Source organism: Suillus paluster (genome assembly GCF_016628075.1).
Source record: "Suillus paluster strain FC165 chromosome Unknown EDB91scaffold_10, whole genome shotgun sequence".
NCBI classification, from domain to species: Eukaryota; Fungi; Basidiomycota; class Agaricomycetes; order Boletales; family Suillaceae; genus Suillus; species Suillus paluster.
The window spans coordinates 576,807-594,058 of record NW_024537570.1 but is presented as its reverse complement, the minus strand read 5'-3'; the positions used below and the strand labels follow the sequence as shown (position 1 = coordinate 594,058).

At 47.9% G+C, this 17,252-nt stretch overlaps 6 protein-coding genes across 6 annotated transcripts; 2 read left to right on the top strand and 4 right to left on the bottom strand.

The window, feature by feature from the left end:
- Nucleotides 1-717: 717 nt before the first annotated feature.
- On the bottom strand, nt 718-990 carry EDB91DRAFT_1021820 (uncharacterized protein; the record flags this gene model as incomplete). Its single annotated transcript, XM_041312576.1, has 1 exon — nt 718-990. A coding segment is annotated over one exon (273 nt), but the record flags the coding sequence as incomplete, so codon positions are not given.
- An 857-nt stretch (nt 991-1,847) lies between these two features.
- EDB91DRAFT_1245381 (uncharacterized protein) lies at nt 1,848-8,275 on the top strand (the record flags this gene model as incomplete). Its single annotated transcript, XM_041322536.1, has 34 exons — nt 1,848-2,573; nt 2,629-2,805; nt 2,856-2,960; nt 3,015-3,061; nt 3,114-3,228; nt 3,278-3,783; nt 3,834-3,930; nt 3,980-4,010; nt 4,058-4,193; nt 4,242-4,287; nt 4,339-4,366; nt 4,417-4,443; nt 4,502-4,564; nt 4,614-4,913; nt 4,966-5,075; nt 5,125-5,173; nt 5,226-5,313; nt 5,369-5,381; nt 5,430-5,489; nt 5,540-5,632; nt 5,680-5,953; nt 6,002-6,170; nt 6,219-6,362; nt 6,413-6,474; nt 6,524-6,923; nt 6,974-7,095; nt 7,150-7,209; nt 7,260-7,266; nt 7,314-7,443; nt 7,492-7,555; nt 7,608-7,630; nt 7,681-7,806; nt 7,862-8,123; nt 8,172-8,275. The coding sequence occupies 34 exons, from the start codon at nt 1,848-1,850 to the stop codon at nt 8,273-8,275; spliced, it is 4,764 nt and encodes a 1,587-aa protein (XP_041180460.1).
- Nucleotides 8,276-8,722: 447 nt separating this feature from the next.
- On the bottom strand, nt 8,723-9,093 carry EDB91DRAFT_1115467 (uncharacterized protein; the record flags this gene model as incomplete). Its single annotated transcript, XM_041317932.1, has 1 exon — nt 8,723-9,093. A coding segment is annotated over one exon (219 nt), but the record flags the coding sequence as incomplete, so codon positions are not given.
- A 242-nt stretch (nt 9,094-9,335) lies between these two features.
- On the bottom strand, nt 9,336-10,882 carry EDB91DRAFT_1198424 (uncharacterized protein). The gene is made up of 3 exons (XM_041320620.1): nt 10,777-10,882; nt 10,691-10,711; nt 9,336-10,630 (listed from the first exon to the last, which is right to left on the bottom strand). Exons 1-3 carry the CDS (start codon nt 10,843-10,845, stop codon nt 9,419-9,421), a joined length of 1,302 nt encoding a protein of 433 aa, XP_041180458.1. The 5' UTR covers nt 10,846-10,882; the 3' UTR covers nt 9,336-9,418.
- A 2,252-nt stretch (nt 10,883-13,134) lies between these two features.
- Nucleotides 13,135-14,306, top strand: EDB91DRAFT_1115459 (CAP Gly-rich domain-containing protein). The gene is made up of 5 exons (XM_041317931.1): nt 13,135-13,247; nt 13,355-13,504; nt 13,577-13,679; nt 13,737-13,971; nt 14,021-14,306. The coding sequence occupies exons 1-5, from the start codon at nt 13,158-13,160 to the stop codon at nt 14,139-14,141; spliced, it is 699 nt and encodes a 232-aa protein (XP_041180457.1). The 5' UTR covers nt 13,135-13,157; the 3' UTR covers nt 14,142-14,306.
- Nucleotides 14,307-16,416, bottom strand: EDB91DRAFT_1115454 (diacylglycerol acyltransferase-domain-containing protein). Its single transcript, XM_041317930.1, has 14 exons — nt 16,080-16,416; nt 15,899-16,003; nt 15,705-15,851; nt 15,633-15,642; nt 15,520-15,571; nt 15,448-15,460; nt 15,366-15,394; nt 15,073-15,313; nt 14,981-15,013; nt 14,893-14,932; nt 14,723-14,837; nt 14,628-14,672; nt 14,489-14,579; nt 14,307-14,426 (listed from the first exon to the last, which is right to left on the bottom strand). Exons 1-14 carry the CDS (start codon nt 16,202-16,204, stop codon nt 14,360-14,362), a joined length of 1,113 nt encoding a protein of 370 aa, XP_041180456.1. The 5' UTR covers nt 16,205-16,416; the 3' UTR covers nt 14,307-14,359.
- Between the last annotated feature and the right edge of the window lie 836 nt (nt 16,417-17,252).

Here is a 17,252-nt window from a genome sequence, read left to right as displayed (position 1 = left end):
CTCATCTGTCGGTACTGTCGTGTTAGCGCCGAAAATCAGGCTCTCCAGTGGACAATTTGACCGTGTCAAGAGTGCCTTGAATTCCTCATGAGGCCATGTTCGTGCGTGTGCATAGCGAACTTCAAGCGCGCGTAAATTGGGGAGTGATAGAGCACTGAACAGGTCATATAGTTCGTCTCCGGCAGATCTAAATCTGAGCCCATATCGTGCGTTCAATAACGCAGTGGTATAATCATAAGGGTCAATTGCAACCGCAGAGCTAAAACTGATGCGTAACGATTGAAGTTTGGTGTGCGTGAATGGCTCTAAGAGCTGTCTTTGGTCGAATTCTGCGTCAATCGTTAACGACGAGAGTTCGGGACACAGATGGAGCAAGTGGATAAATGCATCCGGATGACGCGTAGTGATCTCGACATTCGTTAAGTGGGTCCATACGGGATTAAAAGAGAATAAAGTGTCGAGGTCGAACCTTAGCCCTATCACCTTGAGACTGCATAGAGTCAAAGGCAGTTGGGAGATGGAGACAGAGTGTGCAATATTTGATATACGATTAGAACGGTGCATTGTTATGACCAGCTCCTGAAGTGCTGGGAGGTCTGTTAGAAGTAGTTCAGGTTTGTCGACGGCGTGATGGAACACGATAGAGAGAAACGAGATTTTTTTCATGTAGGGCTGAAGAAGGTTTCGTAGCTTGATTGAGTCCTTTGCACCGCAGCTGAGCGTCAACGAGAGCGGGTGTTCTTGTGATCGCTTGAGCCATAAGTCATAGCAGAAAGCTTGTTGCTGCCAGTTCCTATGATCATCTTTCAGCTCCAGCCTGTGCCACAAACTGGGCATAGCCACAGCAACGTCCCTCCACCGTCGGCATATTCTAGTCAACAGCACAGGAGCTAGCTTTGGTGCGGGCGAAAAGTGGCTGGTTTCCGGGAGACAGTGAACAAAAATTTGGGATAGGACTTCTGTTGGAAAGCGCCAGAGAGCCGATAAAAGTTCTGTTGTGGAAATTCATGGATTGGGTGATCTTGTCCTTCTTTTCGACGAGTTGGTGGTGAAGATGTTTGATACTGTCCATGACTGTTTCCAGGTCTGAGAACTCGTGCAAAACTGCATCCAATTGCTGCTGGCGTTCGGTGATGATGGCGCTGATGGTCCGGTCTTTGAGCTCGATGACAGAGTCGTTGGTTTTTGGGAATCGAGAGTACGGAGTTTCGAGGTCTGGCATCTGGTCATCGTCAATGACGTAGCATTCGATATACCACAGGGAACTGACATACGATTACTCGTGAACGTGCGAGCTGAAGCAAATGTTTATTACTACATTCAGCGTGTAGTAAAACTGTAGTCCTTACAATGTTCTGCAGTGCACCAATGATATCCGAGGCCTGGGAGAGATTGGTCGTTGAGTTGGCTGTCTGCATATTGTTCGCTAAGGCGAGGGACACGTTAATACTAGGGGGGGTTCGAGGAAAGATGAAGATTTGAAGCACCGCTTCTGTTATGCAACGAGGTTCGAAATTTGGAAACCGCACATTATATATAGAACCATGTGGACACTGTTGATTTCAATTATGTGGTACTACCTCAATAGATTCATTTCAAACCCTTCCTTAACCTTCACCTTCAAGCATCAGGCGCGCACTGGCAATCAGCTCATCTCCTAGAAAATGTCACTCTGGGATCGGTATAACGATCCTAGTCCATGGCAAGTCGTCTTGGGGCTTGACCCTTTTCGGTCTCTCGACTTGCACATGATAAGCCATAACAAATCGTGAGTGTTGTGCGCCAAGTGCCCTGATATTGACAGGTCTAACATCAAGTCGATCTCTAGACTGTGGTACAGCACGCTCATGATTCCAGCATATGTTGCCGCTGCATCTGCCCTTCTTCTCTTGTTGCATTTAATAACGCTATCCAAGCCAGTCAAAAAGCTTTGGTCGCATTTCAGGCCCCTTAAGACCGAGGAAGAACCCAGCATTTTCTTCGACGAACCTACTATAGCTGATGGCTTTTTCTCTGAGGCTAAAGTATTTATTTCTCAACACGGTGGTTTGGTCATTTTTGCATACAAATTTGCAAGATTCATTGGTTGTCTTGTGTTTTTGGGATTGTCGTTGGCTACTTTCATATTAGATGAACGTGAGGAGCACGCAACAGAAGCTAACGAGTTGCTTGGACGAAAGCATCGCAAAGCCCGTCATCCCGATGGCTACATTCCGTTTTCTCGCACTGAGTGGTTGCAATTCGTCCTGTGCATGACTGCTGTTAGTAATTTGTGGCTCTCTGTTCGATATTCGCTCACGCTCTCTAGGCTTATGCATCCATTCTCGGGCTTGTTTCAGTCACTACCAAACCCCGATGGAGCAGGCTGGTGTCCACTCACCTGGCTACTCTTCTACCTTGCAGTCTTTGCGGTGTTTGCGTACCGGGATCTGTGGCCTCTTCTTACATTTAATAAACAACCCAAAGACATCAAGGAAGGGGGCTTGTTGTGGGCAAAAGTAGTTGTCCTTTTTTTGTCAAGCATCGTATTCCCTCTCGTGAGCCCGAGACAATATATTCCAGTAGACCCTGCAGTATGTCATAGTTTTCAAAAGATATCTTATCACCAACACTCACATCATTCTCAAGAACCCTACTGAGAACCCTCATCCCGAGCAAACTTCTTCTTGGCTGTCTATGCCGCTGTATACCTGGCTGGACCCTATTGTCTTCAAGGCATATCGAGTTCCGCACTTGTCCCATGAAGAACTTCCTCCGCTGGCCGACTATGATCATTCTAGAAATCTCAAAAAGAAGAGCTTCCCCGTAAGTTTTTGACACCACGGTTGCAGCCGACGAGTTGACAATCGTTGCAGCACATTGACCCTTTCTCTGGCAATCGGAGACGACATATCTTCTTCGGGCTTATGAGAATTTATCGTGTTGAATACACAATTCTGTCTCTTATGGTCGTTCTTCAGGTATGCAATTCTTCTTACCTGTGGGTCACTATGTTCGACAGTTTCTCATGACAGGTGCTGGCAAAACTAGCCGCCCCGGTTGGAATTAATCAAATTCTGCTGTAAGTGGCCTGTGTACCACATTTCCTGATATCTCTCATGTGACTTGCATAGTTATATCGAAACGAAAGGCGAGGGTGCCGTGGTCCGTCCATGGGTCTGGATATCTTGGCTGTTCTTTGGACCACTTGTCGGATCCATCGCATGGCAATGGTATCTTTATATTGGGGTGGGAGTGATCGTTGGATACGTAGTGATCCCACTCATTTGCTTTCCAGACACATACACTCATACGCATAGAGGCTATTCTCACACAACTGATCTTCGAGCACGCGCTCCGAATCCGAATGAAGGCTGAGCTCCCTGATGACGGCAAGACATCTGGGGAGTCTACAGCACCATCTACACCAGATACCGCATCTGTAGCTGGTTCTAGCACTGCCGCTGCGGACGAAAGCACGGATGGCAGTGTCGATGAGACGCTGCAGGCAAATTCCGAGACCATATCGACATCTTCCACGAAAAAAGGCAAGCAAAAGTCTCAGGAAGAACCGGAAAGTTCGTCCAAAACGCATTCGAGCGCTGACAACCTTGTTGGGAAAATCAACAATCTTGTTACGACTGACTTGAGCAATCTTAACGATGGACGAGATTTCCTCATAGCCGGCAAGTCACAGGGATCTCTAGCGGACATGTGCTCTCTAACGCATGTTTTCACAGTGCTGTACATGCCACTGCAAGTAGGCATGTGCATCTGGTTGTTGTACGAAATTCTTGGCTGGAGGTGAGTGTCTTCAAACTGCTGTCTGCCTTGACTGATGGCCATCAATTAAGTGCCTTTGTCGGCCTGGGTGTTATGCTCATCTTGTTCCCTCTGCCTGGGTACGTTTCCCGGAAGATTCAAAACGTGCAGACGGAGAAAATGAAGAAGGTCGGTCCTGGATTTTTCGTGTATCGGTCGATGCTTATTGCGACCCCAGACGGATGCCCGGGTCCAAACCGTTACCGAAAGTAAGTCGATCACAACAAGGGTAAAACTGGCGCTTATGGTTCGTTAGCTATGAATGTTCTGCGCATGATCAAGCTTTTCGGATGGGAAGAGAAAATAGACAAGAGGATCAGCGAGAAACGAGAAGTAGAACTTGTCTGGACATGGAAGACGAAGATATTAGAACTGCTAAACAACATCTTGAAGTACCTCTTCTATATTGACTGTGACAACAAAAACTGACACGTCCATAGCTTCGTGATTCCCCTGTTTACTATGATGGCTTGTTACTCGACCTTCGTATGTTGCATTCGACTACAGGCGAACCTAGTTTCTTACCCTCTCTCCTAGACTCTCATTATGGGACAAAACCTAACTGGTCAGTGCTATGGATTCTGTTGCGACTTATTGACATAACAGTTATTCCAGCTTCAAAGGTTTTTTCGTCGATGTCAAGTAAGCTTCATACTATCATCCACTTGTTTAGGGATGCCTGATATCGCTCCTCTGGCAGTCTTTGACATCCTAAGAGACCAGCTCAGCACTGTATTCTTCACCATTCCAAGAATTACCCAAGGTAATTATTTCGATTGCTTCGTGAATCACTGATAAACAACGCTCTCCAGGCAAAGTTTCGATGGACCGTATCAACAGTTTCCTGAATGAGACAGAATTATTGGATGCCTACGCACAGCAGGATGAGGACAGAGCCCAGCTCTTTGTCCAGCCAGAGGATGAATCTGACCTCATTGGCTTCAGAGATGCTGTCTTTGCCTGGTCCAATGAATCCGGCGGGTCGCTGACACCGTCGAAGCGCAAGTTCAGGCTTCGCATCGATGGCGAGGTGTACTTCCAACGCGGTGGTATCAACCTTGTCGTCGGACCGACAGGTTCTGGGAAGACGTCAGTGCTTATGGCTTTGCTTGGTAGGTGGTTGTTGGACCTTCTTTCTGGATGGTATACTAATTCATTACGCAGGCGAGATGCACTTCATGCCCTCTGGTCCAACGTCTTGGTTCAACCTTCCTCGCAAAGGCGGTGTAGCCTATGCCGCGCAAGAGTCCTGGGTTCAGAATGAGACCATTCGGGTACGTGTCATAGCATAATCAGGCGCTCGATTGCTGAAGTGGTGCTCAGGACAACATTCTTTTCGGCGCACCCTACGACGAGATTCGATACAAGAATGGTGAGTATCGAGTTGCGCTGCTTATGAACATCATTGACGCGTACGGGTACAGTCTTACATCAGTGTGCTCTGGAGCGTGACCTTACTCTGTTCGAAGCGGGTGACAAAACAGAAGTCGGAGAAAAGGGTCTTACGCTAAGGTAAGCTCAACGAGCCGAACCTTGGTTTGTCGCAAGTCTGACTTCGCATGGAAAGTGGCGGTCAGAAGGTAATCACATTCCTCCCAAGAGCGCACGCGGCCGCTGAAACATGTTAGGCACGAATTACCCTGGCAAGAGCTATATATTCTTCGGCACAAACGCTGCTGCTCGACGATGTCAGTAATTCCATCTCTGCTTTGAACTACCAGTGAGTAGACGCGAACAGGTTTTGGCCGCTCTAGATGTCCACACGTCCAAGTGGATTGTAGACAAGTGTTTTGCTGGAGATCTTGTCAGAGATCGAACAGTCATCCTTGTGGTATGTGTATATAGGATCAAATGTGACGACGCGGATTCTGACTGCAGTATAGACTCATAATGTTGCTATGGCGAGCTCTGTGGCGCACTTCGTTGTGTCTCTGGGTTCCAACGGACGCATTGTCAGCCAGGGATCGATATCCGAAGCCATTGCGAAGGACCACAATGTTTGCAGCGGAAATGGCAAAAGAGCAAGAAGTCCTTGCTAAAGAGGCCGAGGTCGTCGACAACCCAGAAGAACCAAAAGCCGATGCAAAGAAGTCCGACGGCAAGTTGGTGATGTCTGAGGAAATTGCAGAGGGTCATGTTTCCTGGCCAGCTTGTTGGTTCCGTTCCAGATCCTCGGTGCCTCGCTGACATTGCGTTACAGTCAAGCTCTACCTGGCCGGCTTGGGGGGGAACTATCCGATGACGTTCTGGATCGTGTTCTTGGTTTTGGTGTCGTTGTCGGACTTGGCCAACGTTGTGCAAACTTGGTATCTTGGGTACTGGGCTTCTCAATACGAAGATTGTCTACCCTCAAAGGTCAATGTTGTATTGTAAGATCAGTTCTCGTTCGTGGAGTTCTCGCTCACCTTTATCATAAGCTATCTCTCTGAATACGCCTTGATAATGGTCGCTGGCTGTATCGTGTATGCGATTGCGTATTACATGTACTATTGGGGTTCAATGCGGGCGTCACGAACCATCCACAAGAAACTTGTCCAATCTGTACTCGGCACAACGCTAAGGTATGTACTTTGAATTTCAACATTCACACCTCCATTCATCATCGGGGCAGATGGCTAGACACGACACCTACATCTCGAGTCATCACCCGGTGCACACAGGACATAAGAGCCAGTCAGTCACTTGCTTCTAGATAGTAAACATTTACTGATAAATTATCTAGTTGATGGTCCGTTTGCACAAGGAATTGGTTGGGTCGTTGAACTTTCAATAGCAATGGTCGTGAAACTCGGAGCCATCGTGTTCATGACTCCTGTCTTCTTGGCGCCTGGTCTCTTTATTGGCTTGCTAGGCGGATGGGTCGGTCGCATCTACATGAAAGCTCAATTATCAGTCAAGCGAGAGATGAGCAACGCGAAAGCACCGGTCCTTGGTCACTTCGGAGCTGCCATCGCCGGACTTAGTGAGCGATCCACGGAATTGTATGATATGCGAGATGTCTCATTCATTCCACCTCCAGCATCGATTCGTGCGTATGGCGCAGAGGATGCATTCAAACAAGAATCTCTCGACCGCATCGACCGTTACAGCAAATCAGGGCGCATATTCTATAACTTGAATCGGTTCGTTTGCGTTGGTTGCGAGGAGATTGGTCGCTAACAGACGTTCTCAGTTGGGTTTGTATCCGTATTGATGCTATCGGCGCTGCATTCTCGGCTGGCCTTGCCGCTTATCTTGTCTATGGCCATGGAATACAGGAGGCGTCGAATATTGGGTTCTCTCTGAACATGGCAGGTAAATTCTATCTACATGGTGTGACTATTGTGTGTTGTTGCTCACATTTTGAAGTCGGTTTCAGTTCAATGATCCTTTGGTGGGTTCGTATTCTCAACGATGTGGAAGTCAGCGGTGAGCTAGTTCCTCGTGTTATTCCTTATGCGTCTGACCGGTTTGTGTAGGCAACAGGTGAGTACAGACATAGAATGTCTCCGACCGCTGCTCATGTAGAATAGTTTGGAGCGGATCGATAGTTATATCAAGATTGAACAAGAGCCTAAGCCTACCACAAACGGCCACCCGCCTGCGTACTGGCCTGCAAGCGGTGATCTCCGCGTAGAAAACCTGTCGGCCCGCTACTCATCGGTGAGTCTTGATTCATGTCTTCGCGTCCTGCCTAACCGCTGCTTGCAGGATGGGCCAAAAGTTTTGCAGGAGCTGTCTTTCCACATCAAATCAGGCGAACGCGTGGGTGTCGGTATGTCGCGTGCTTGTATCCACCTTTAAGCAAATAGCTAATCTGAATTCAGTTGGGCGAACTGGAAGCGGAAAGGTGATACTTGTTTGTGTTATCTTCCTTGACTGAGACTGACTATCCTGAAGAGTTCCTTGACGCTTTCGCTCCTTCGCTGCATTTTCACAGAAGGCAATGTTTACTATGATGGTATTCCGACAAGCGCGATCAATTTGGACGCCCTGCGGTCCAATGTGACCATCATACCTCAGATCGTACGCTCTTCGTGCCGTTGTCCGACCAATTTGCTGACACGTTCCACCCTTACAGCCCGAGCTCCTGAGCGGAACCCTCCGTCAGAACCTGGATCTCTTCGATCAGCACGATGATGCGGTGCTTTACGATGCTTTGCGAGCTGCCGGACTTTTCTCCGTCCAAGACGAGTCCGAGGAAGCGAGGCTGACGCTAGACAGTGCCATCGCAAGTGGAGGAGGCAATCTATCAGTTGGTCAACGCCAGATTTTAGCTCTGGCTAGAGCTATGGTCAGAGGAAGCAAACTGCTTATACTGGATGAGGCAACTTCCGCTATTGGTGTGTACCTCACGTCGTGGATTTTTATGATGCTGAAATCCTTTGCAGATTATAAAACCGATTCAGCCATCCAATCTTCTCTCCGCAATGAGCTGCGCGACGTGACCCAGATTATCGTTGCACATCGGCTGCAGACGATCATTGATGCCTGACAAAATTGTGCGTATTCGAAATTGGGTTATTGTGTACTGAGGACTGATATGTTCGATAGATGGTCCTTGACGCCGGTAAACTTGTGAGTATCTTATCTTGTATGGTGTTCCCATGCTGATCAGGTTTGTGCAGGTTGAATTCGGCAGCCCATGGGAGCTGTTGCAGAATGAAAAGGGTATGTTGCGTGCTCTCGTGGATGAGTCTGGGGACAAAAAAGCATTATATGCGTCGGCTCACGGTCAGCCACTGACAGAAGGGGAGAGTTCGTAGTTGAGGGTGGTTTGCGATATATTATACCTACTGCAAAGGAAACACCATGGGTCAAATATCATATCTATATTTTTTGTAAAGTGTTGATCTATCAGGTTATTTGCATGGAGTACCCTGACGAATAACCTTGTCTAACAAATCCACAAATGGGACGATTTCTTATACTCTGACATTGACGAGGGTTGCTAGAAGAGGACAAGTCTAAGCTAAACTATGAAAGACACTCTGCTGGTATATGACGGGATGTATGTCAGCTGGTTCCAGACATCTTAAGATAGTGCTGAGAATTCGTGGAAAGCGAACTTGAAGCTCGATGAACGGACCGTCCGAGTTGTCGGGCTGGCACGCAAGAAATTCTTAGAAGGAACCCCAGAAGGCGCGTATAAAGTCGGGAGCGAACGGGACATACCAGCAGGAGGGGCAAACCCTGCAAGACGCATATATGCCAGGACGGAGGGGAGGCACGCTAGAACAGCCCATAAGGGCACACAAAAAGGTGAGAGGTGAGGAGAAGGACGGAAGGAGACTGCGAACGATAGAAACGTACTACACAAAGAAGACAAGGGATACAAAGCCCGGGGAGGTACAGAAAGAGGGGAGGAGGGAGAACAACAGGGGGGGGCATCTTTATGTTAGTTGAAATTTCAAATATTTTCTTCGCATTTTGTACAACATATAAACCTCTCCTAAATGTCGATAACCCCGATGTGATTGTACGCCTGTAGGATATACTCACGTACCAATCTGCAGCTGGTCATGTGGTTTTCGAGGTGCGGAAAAATACTATTACAGTAATATTGCAAGGCAGAAAGTAGCAGGATATCGATATCAATACAGAGTACGTAGCGAAGCTCAATATCATTATCGAAGTATTAGAGCAAATTAAAGCATTGATAACGCTTGGGATTCACTACTACTTCGAGGGAAGGAATAAGGGCAATGTATTCCGTTCGCTGCTTATCTGTCGTTATTACTCCAGTGCTGAATATCAGGCTCTCCAGTGGACAGTTTGACCGTGTCAAGAGTGCCTTGAATTCTTCATGAGGCCAAGCTCGTGCAAAGCCAGCTTCAAGCACGCGCAAATTGGGGAGTGTTAGAGCATTGAACAAGTCATGTAGACGGTTCGTGGGCGCTGAGCTAAAACTGATACGTAGGGATTGAAGTTTGCTGTGCGTGAATGGCTCTACGGCCTGTTTTTGGTCGAAATGTGCGTGAATCGTCAACGAGGAGAGATCAGGACATAGGTGGAGCAACTGGATGAATGCATCCGCGTGACGCGTGGCGATCTCGACATTTTTCAGGTGGGTCCATATGGGATTGAAAGAGGATAAGGTTTCGAGCCCGAGCATTGACCCTATCACCTTGAGACTGCGCAGAGTGAACCGAAGTTGGGAGGTAGAGATAGAGTGTGCAATATTTGTTATACGATCATGACTGTGTATGGTTATAGCCAGCTCCTGAAGTGCTGGGAGGTTTATTAGAAGAGGTTCAGGTATGGCGACGCCGCAATAAGACCGGATAGAGAGAGACGAGATTTGGTTCCTATAAGGTTGAAGAAGCCTTCGTAACTTGGTCGATTGACCTATGTAGCACTTGAATGCAAACGAGAGGGGGCGTCCTTGGGATCGCTTGAGCCATGAGTCATAGCAGAAAGCTTGTTGTTGCCAGTCACTGTGATCGACTTCCAGCTCCAGCCTGCACCATAAACTGGGCATAGCCACAGCAACGTCCCTCCACCGTCGGCATATTCTGGTCAACAGCACAGGAGCTAGCTTTGGTGCGGGCGAAAAGTGACTGGTTTCCGGGAGACAGTGAACAAAAATTTGTGATAGGACTTCGGTTGGCAAGCGCCAGTGAGTCGATACAAGTTCCTTGGGTAGATTCATGGACTGGGTGATCTTGTCCTTCTTTTCGACAAGTTGGTGGTGAAGTTTGAAGTCCATGACTGTTTCCAGGTCTAAGAACTCGTGTAAAACTGCATCCAACTGCTGCTGGCGTTCGGTGATGGCGCTGACAGTCCGATCTTTGGACTCGATGATAGGGTCGTTGGTAAATCTAGGGTATGTGGTTTCGAGGTCTGGCGTCTGGGCATCGTATATACTATCAATTAACGGCATCTGATGTATCATACGGAATTGACATACGATCGCTTGTGAACGTGTGAGCTGAAGCGACTGTTTATTATTATTATATTCAGACGCGAGTGCCTAATATAAAACTGGGCACTTACACTGTTCTGCAGTGCATCAATGATATCCGAGGCCGGTGAGAGTCTGACTGTTGAACTGGCTGTCTGCATGTTTGTTGACGTGAAGAACAATGTTGAAACGCTCCTGGATGAGGAAAGATTTGAAGCAGAAAATAATTCTACCGCTTCCGTAATAATGCAGGTGACCGTGTTGCATAACGAAGCGCCTCTGGTCTCCACAACCGCCATTACACCTACCGACGTTGCAAAGTGGCTCAGTGGCGAGTGCGGCGCGCCTGTGGAAGGGTATCATGTTTTAGCGAATTTGATGTACTAGTCCACCTGAGGCCTTTCGTGTAAGCGATGATTGAAGGTCGCAGAAAAGTCTTATCGAGCTGTGATTTTTCTTTTCTTTTTCCAGACAGTGGGACATAGTGGAGGTGCGAAGCCCGATTTTCGTGAACGGTGCGTTTCCTTCCCCCCAAACTTAAAGTGTCCTTCCGAATCCGCCTCTCTCACTAATTCCTCAAGAGGCGCGGTTTCTGTGATGGTCTCCCCAACACCTTTCCCTGACGCAATGGACGTGAAGGGAAAGCCAAATTTTCTGAGCCTTCTCCCTCAATGGGTCAGGTTTTTGACGATATCCATTTGAGCTCTCCCCTGGTGCCCATTACGAGCGCATCTGGGTCAGAATTCGTACACGACATGACAAACTCATTCGTATAACATCCTGCATAATAAGCTCCGCTCTCGAAAGGCTTGCAGGATCCCGTCAACAGGAAAACCGTGGTGTTGTTGGTTCCTTCACGAGATCCCTCGGTAATGGAATATTTTCATGCCCCATCACGATTGCCTGCTTAACAGACTTTGATTTAAAGATATCCGCTCTGTCGTGTATATCGGTTGCGTTCCCGGTGTTGGAGTTTTCATTGGGACTCAGTTGATGTGTGGAGGTGAGATCTAAGATGCGGACGTGCTATTCGCAACTCGATCAGAATAAAAGGGTCGATCACATCCAATTGGACACACAACCTATCATGATCTGCGCCCTAACACTATTGGATCTACCTACAACGCTTTCTACTGCCAGCCCGATATCCTCATTTATCAACTACTGTCGTCTCCACTACGACTTCAAGGAAAGGAATAAGGGCAATGTATTCCGCTCGCTGTTGGTTGGATCTCGAGGCTGGCGTCACTTCATCTCCGAAAATCAGGGACTTCAGGGGACAATCCGACCGTACCAAAAATGCCTTCAACTTCTCGTGAGGCCACTCCATCTTTGTAGAGCAAGACTTAAGCTTGCGTAAATTGGGGAGCCTAAGGGCATTGAACAGGCCGAACGTGTCGGGTGGGTAGGACACAAAGGCGCAAGGATTGAAGATTCGTGTGCGTCAATGGCTTTAGTGAGGTCGGTCTGAGACATCCGAGTTGTACGTCAATTGTTGCCGATGAGAGGTTGGGAGCAAGCTGGAGCAAATGGAGCAATATATATGGTTGACTTATAGTGATCTCGACATTCGTCAGGTGGGCCCATCCGGGGTTCGAGTGTTCGAAGTCTGACAAGCAGAATATGAACTGTCGTCCGCTTACACTGCGCAGGGGGAATGACAGTCTCAAGATGGATTGTGCAGCAGCTTCCTTCGCAAGGCCGCTGGTCATCCTGACTCCGAGTATCATATTAAGTTCCTGAGGTGCTGGGAGGTCGTTGAACCTATATTCAGGTATGACGATAGGGTAATGATTGATGCGAAGAGATGAGATTTGATTCTTGTAAGGTTGAAGGAGGCATCGTAAATTGGTCACGTCGATTGGGTAGCACTAGAGTTCCAACGAGAGCGGACGACCTTGCGATCGCTTGAGTCGTGAGTCATAGAAGAAAGCTTTCTGCTGTCAGTCTCTGCGGTGGACACTCACATGTACGAATAGTCTTCACCACGAACTAGCCATGTCCACAGCAACCACCTTCCATCATCTGCATATCCTTGTCAATAGCATGGGAGGCTGTAGCTTTCAAGTTGATGGGCGCAATAAGTTGTTGGATGGTGGAAGAGTGTGTATAAAAATGTGGGATAAGAGTTCAGTCGGCAAGCGCCAGAGAGCCAGCCCAAGTCCTTCGTGTAAGGTCATCGAGTAGATATTAGTCTCAGGCCTGTCCTGCTTCAAGTTGTCCACGAGGCACAGGCCACCAGTGACTATTGCGCTAACACTGTGGTCTGTGCCCACAACGGAGTAATCTAGAACATCCGGAGCATTATATGAACTCTGATCATCGTCAATACATCAACTTATTATTTTGTATGCCTTGAGGCGAGGGATGTGAACTCGTCAGGGGCTCTGGCAAGCAATGTCACGACCACGTGCCTTGTGATGTGACTTATGTCGATCTTACCTGTGCACCGCCACCTTTAACTTGATCCAAAATGTCGTCCATCGTAAAACTATTCATCGTATCCCCAGACACCCGCTCCGAGCGTCGTTTCGACCCCCACACGACCATCGAGCAGCTCAAGGTTGCGTAGTTCATCTACCATACACATCTTATCAGGACACTAAAAAAGCTACCCGTATTTTATAATTTCTGTGATTCGTGCACCCAATCGGATAATCACTGCCGCAGGCAAAACTAGAGCTCATTACAGGCATCCCTGTTCAGAACCAGAAAATATCGCTGCATAATGGCGATGACGATTCACAGATCGTTGCGCAGTTGGATGATGATGCTAAGCCACTGGGGTACTACAGCGTTCGGGATTTTCAGACGATCAAGGTATTTTCTGTTTCTACCGCTGAGTTTTGATGGGTCGGTCGTTTACCTAAGGTCATCGTTTGTCGTGTGTAGATCGTAGATACGAACCCTTCGACATCGTTTACGGGTCAGCTCACTGATGTATCACAAGTAGAGAAGTTCGAGCTCAGCGACGACGCATACGCACAACGAACCGGTGATTTATTCGTCCTTCATCTTTCTGTACCACTATCCTGACTCTCTTATTCAAAAGACTCTGTTTTGGCTTACAAGCAAAGACATAAAGTAGGGCGCTTCGCGGCCCCTTCAACCGAACCCACTCCTGAACCCACGGTGAACATCCCCATCGGATCGCGCTGCGAAGTGGAATCAACAGAACCGGGCCTGCATAAGCGCGGTACAGTTCGGTTTGTTGGTCCGGCCGAGTTTTCTGCCGGGCTTTGGGTCGGAGTCGAGTATGACGAGCCAATGGGTAAAAATGATGGGTCGTGAGTTTGAACCCTCGCATTATCTGCCGACGCTCACTTCGATCTTTAGCGTTAAAGGAGTGCAGTATTTTACATGTCGTCCGAACTACGGGGTATTCGTCCGCCCTGCAAAAGTCACAGTCGGCGACTTCCCTGTGGAAGAGATCAATTTTGATGACGAAGAGATTTGATGGGGCTATTTGTCTTGACTATCCATCAACAATTCACAGTTGTTAGAGACCCAGGACTAGGATCTCGGGGTGTGTCGATGCCTTCACCTTACCTTGATGTCTCCTCAGCGCTCAGCCCTGGCAGCACAATACACTTGTTCGTGAAACTCTATGTTTATTGTAACAGTACAATCAGCGTAGTCCTCATATCGAGTAGAACCAAATTATGTCCGTCCACTTTAATCAACGATACTGAGCTCCCTCAAGCGTGTCTTTGCAAATTCATCCTTGTAAGCGTTCCATATCCTGCATCGTCCATGAGTAAGTTCGAAACGCACGATCAAAAGGGCGTGGAACACCACACCCACCTCGTCAATTCCTCGATATACATCCTTTGCACTCTCTCCACCTCTTCCAATGGCGGTTTTTCGCAGCGTTGGACATGAATCGGTCGTCCGACTATTTAACGATGAACATACGACAAGATATCGAGTTGACAGCACTCACTGACTGAGACAATCCGTCGCCGGTACGGCATTAGGCCCAAGTTATCTGCAACAGGGTAAAGGAAAGAACACCATTCGAGCAAGCTCCCGACTCACAGTTCAGTAGACCACGTCCATGAAAGAGCGGAAGGGTGAATCCAAACATGCTCTGGAATTTCTTCTGTAGTGCATATATCGTAGTGCCCTTCTCATTCGGCATTTGATTGTATATCTGGCGAATAGACGCTGTCAACAATATGCGGGTCCAGAACAATGCCGTCACTTACATCATTCTCGCCAAACGAAAACACAGGCACAAGGTCGGCTCTGGAGAAATGAATCGATGACGTCTTTTATCAGATCTTATCAACTCACCCATGCTGGATCGCGACCTTGATAAATCCCAATCTATAGTTCACGTGTCAGGCGCCATTTCGTAATTAATATACGAGGCAATCGCGACGTACCTCCGCTTCAATGTTAGATCCGCCGTGCCAGGTCTTGCACTCAAGCTCTCAGCAGCGCCTCCAACCACGATAGTAATTGCTTGACCCGCGCCTCTGGAGAGAATGTTAGAGCAAGACTCTCTTGAGACGCTGCTGATCCCGAGAGCCATGATTATTTCGCGATATAAAGGAACGTTGAAGTTATTAGTGAGCGTGAGTAAGTGCGGTTTAATCTCGGGAAAAGCTTTGGAGAAGCCGGTGGCTGATAGGGGATATTTGAGATGTTTGTGTTGGCAGAAAACCAAAATACTCGCCTTCGGTGGCAAATGTGGCGAGCGCACCCCTGGTGAATGGTAAGAAGTATGCTGGGATACGGAAGAGAGAATGCCGTCTTACATCCCGATTATGCCTGTTTGTCAAATCGGAAATTGAGTGATTTGGCACTGAACTGAAGGGAAACGAGACTACCATGAGGGTGGTACCCAAACACGTATGGACGGTCAGCGGGTAGATCGCACTCCTGCATTAAGTACATAGTTGAACATTATATGGCGCGAAGTAGCTCAAATCATCCGCCGTACCTTCAGGAGTCTTTGGAGCGCATATAGTCACGTAAACGGTTGTATGCACAAAATACGAAGGATCACACTCACGACGCAGGGTAATAGTCTGCAAAATACCTCCAAATCTTCAGTGACCGGAACCATGGACTGAGTCTGTTTCCGTATACTGGGCTCTTGTCTATGCAGGAGATCCAAATGAGGTACATGATCAAGAACGGCCACAGCGCTGGTATGGAGCTTTGGTGCGTCGAAAACACGGTGTGATGGAGAATCGCAGCACGTACCAAAGCATTAGGAACACAAAGCAGCATATCACTATCATCACCGACCACACGGCAACGACCATCATCTGCAGTCTCCTTTTCCGCGGTATCTTGGTAGGCACAAAGCTGGATAGCACAAAAGCGCGATTCAAGTGGTATAATACGGTCAGCCAAAGAAAGAAACAAGCTGTTTGATACGCACTCGATATTGGCATGGAGGGCAGCTACAGGACGCAACGGTGCACCAGTTAACTTGGTCAATCGCCCTCTGAGAGAAGATGCGGAAAGAGATCTTGAGAAAGCACTCAAATTGTGGCCTTCGTCCATCCCAGCTCGTTCAATATTTATTGGGCTTGTTTTTGCAGACGGCGGCTGAATCTGCGTCTCGTTCTGCCGTAGACTCGTTGGGGTGAAATGAGAATCAGATGCGCGCAATAACGGTTACGTTAGTCTTCCATGTTCACGTGACTAGATAATCCATTTGAATGCTTCCACCTCCCTTGCCGAGTTATTTGTCGTTGTAGTACTCGAGCATCCTGTGAAATCTGTAGATGGTCAACTTATCACAACCGGATGTAATGACAATCTCGTTCGCACGTGGACAGTTCCTCACTGGAATTTTGCCTACAATAATCTGACATTCAGATCGGATGGGATAAAAATTCCAGCAGACGGCTCACGAGCAGTTTCCCCCGTCATACTGACGATCATACAGCTCGCGCAGAAGGTTCGTTTATTCCTAACATATATACTGACTTCTAGTGACCTAGAGGGTGGCTATCGTGCTGGCTGGGCGTTTCCACACGGCGAAGGGGGAGGAAAACTAAGGTATAAGTATTCTCCACTCTAACGCGAATTCCTGGCCCGGCGCTTGCCAACTAGATACTTAGCCCACATTTTTATATACACACTCCCGCCATTCGACAACATATTACGCACTTCAACCTTACAATCATATTGTTGACCAGAGTGTGCCGAAGATGGAGGGAGGTTTCCGTGGACATCCCCAGTTTGTGATGCAGACTGTCTGTGTCTACCGCAGAGACTGGAACCAGGAAGCTTTCTTCTATTACTCATGGCTTAAGCGATCACGGGCTCTCGCTGGAACTCAGGTGCTGCCCCATCGACGTGACCGATTTACGATGCCTTCTTCAGCCTTACAAGAGTCAACTTTCATCACTTCATATCAACCATTACTGTGTCATCATTCCTGAACATCGGTTTTAAGACCTTCCAGCACTCGAGGGGCTTTATTTCCAGTCGAAATGACCAGCGACCGTACGAGGGAAGCTGTTGCACAATCCATCTTGAGACTGTCATTCTCCCTGCGCAGTATCGAGGTAAGCGGACGACAGTTCATATTCTGCTTGTCAAA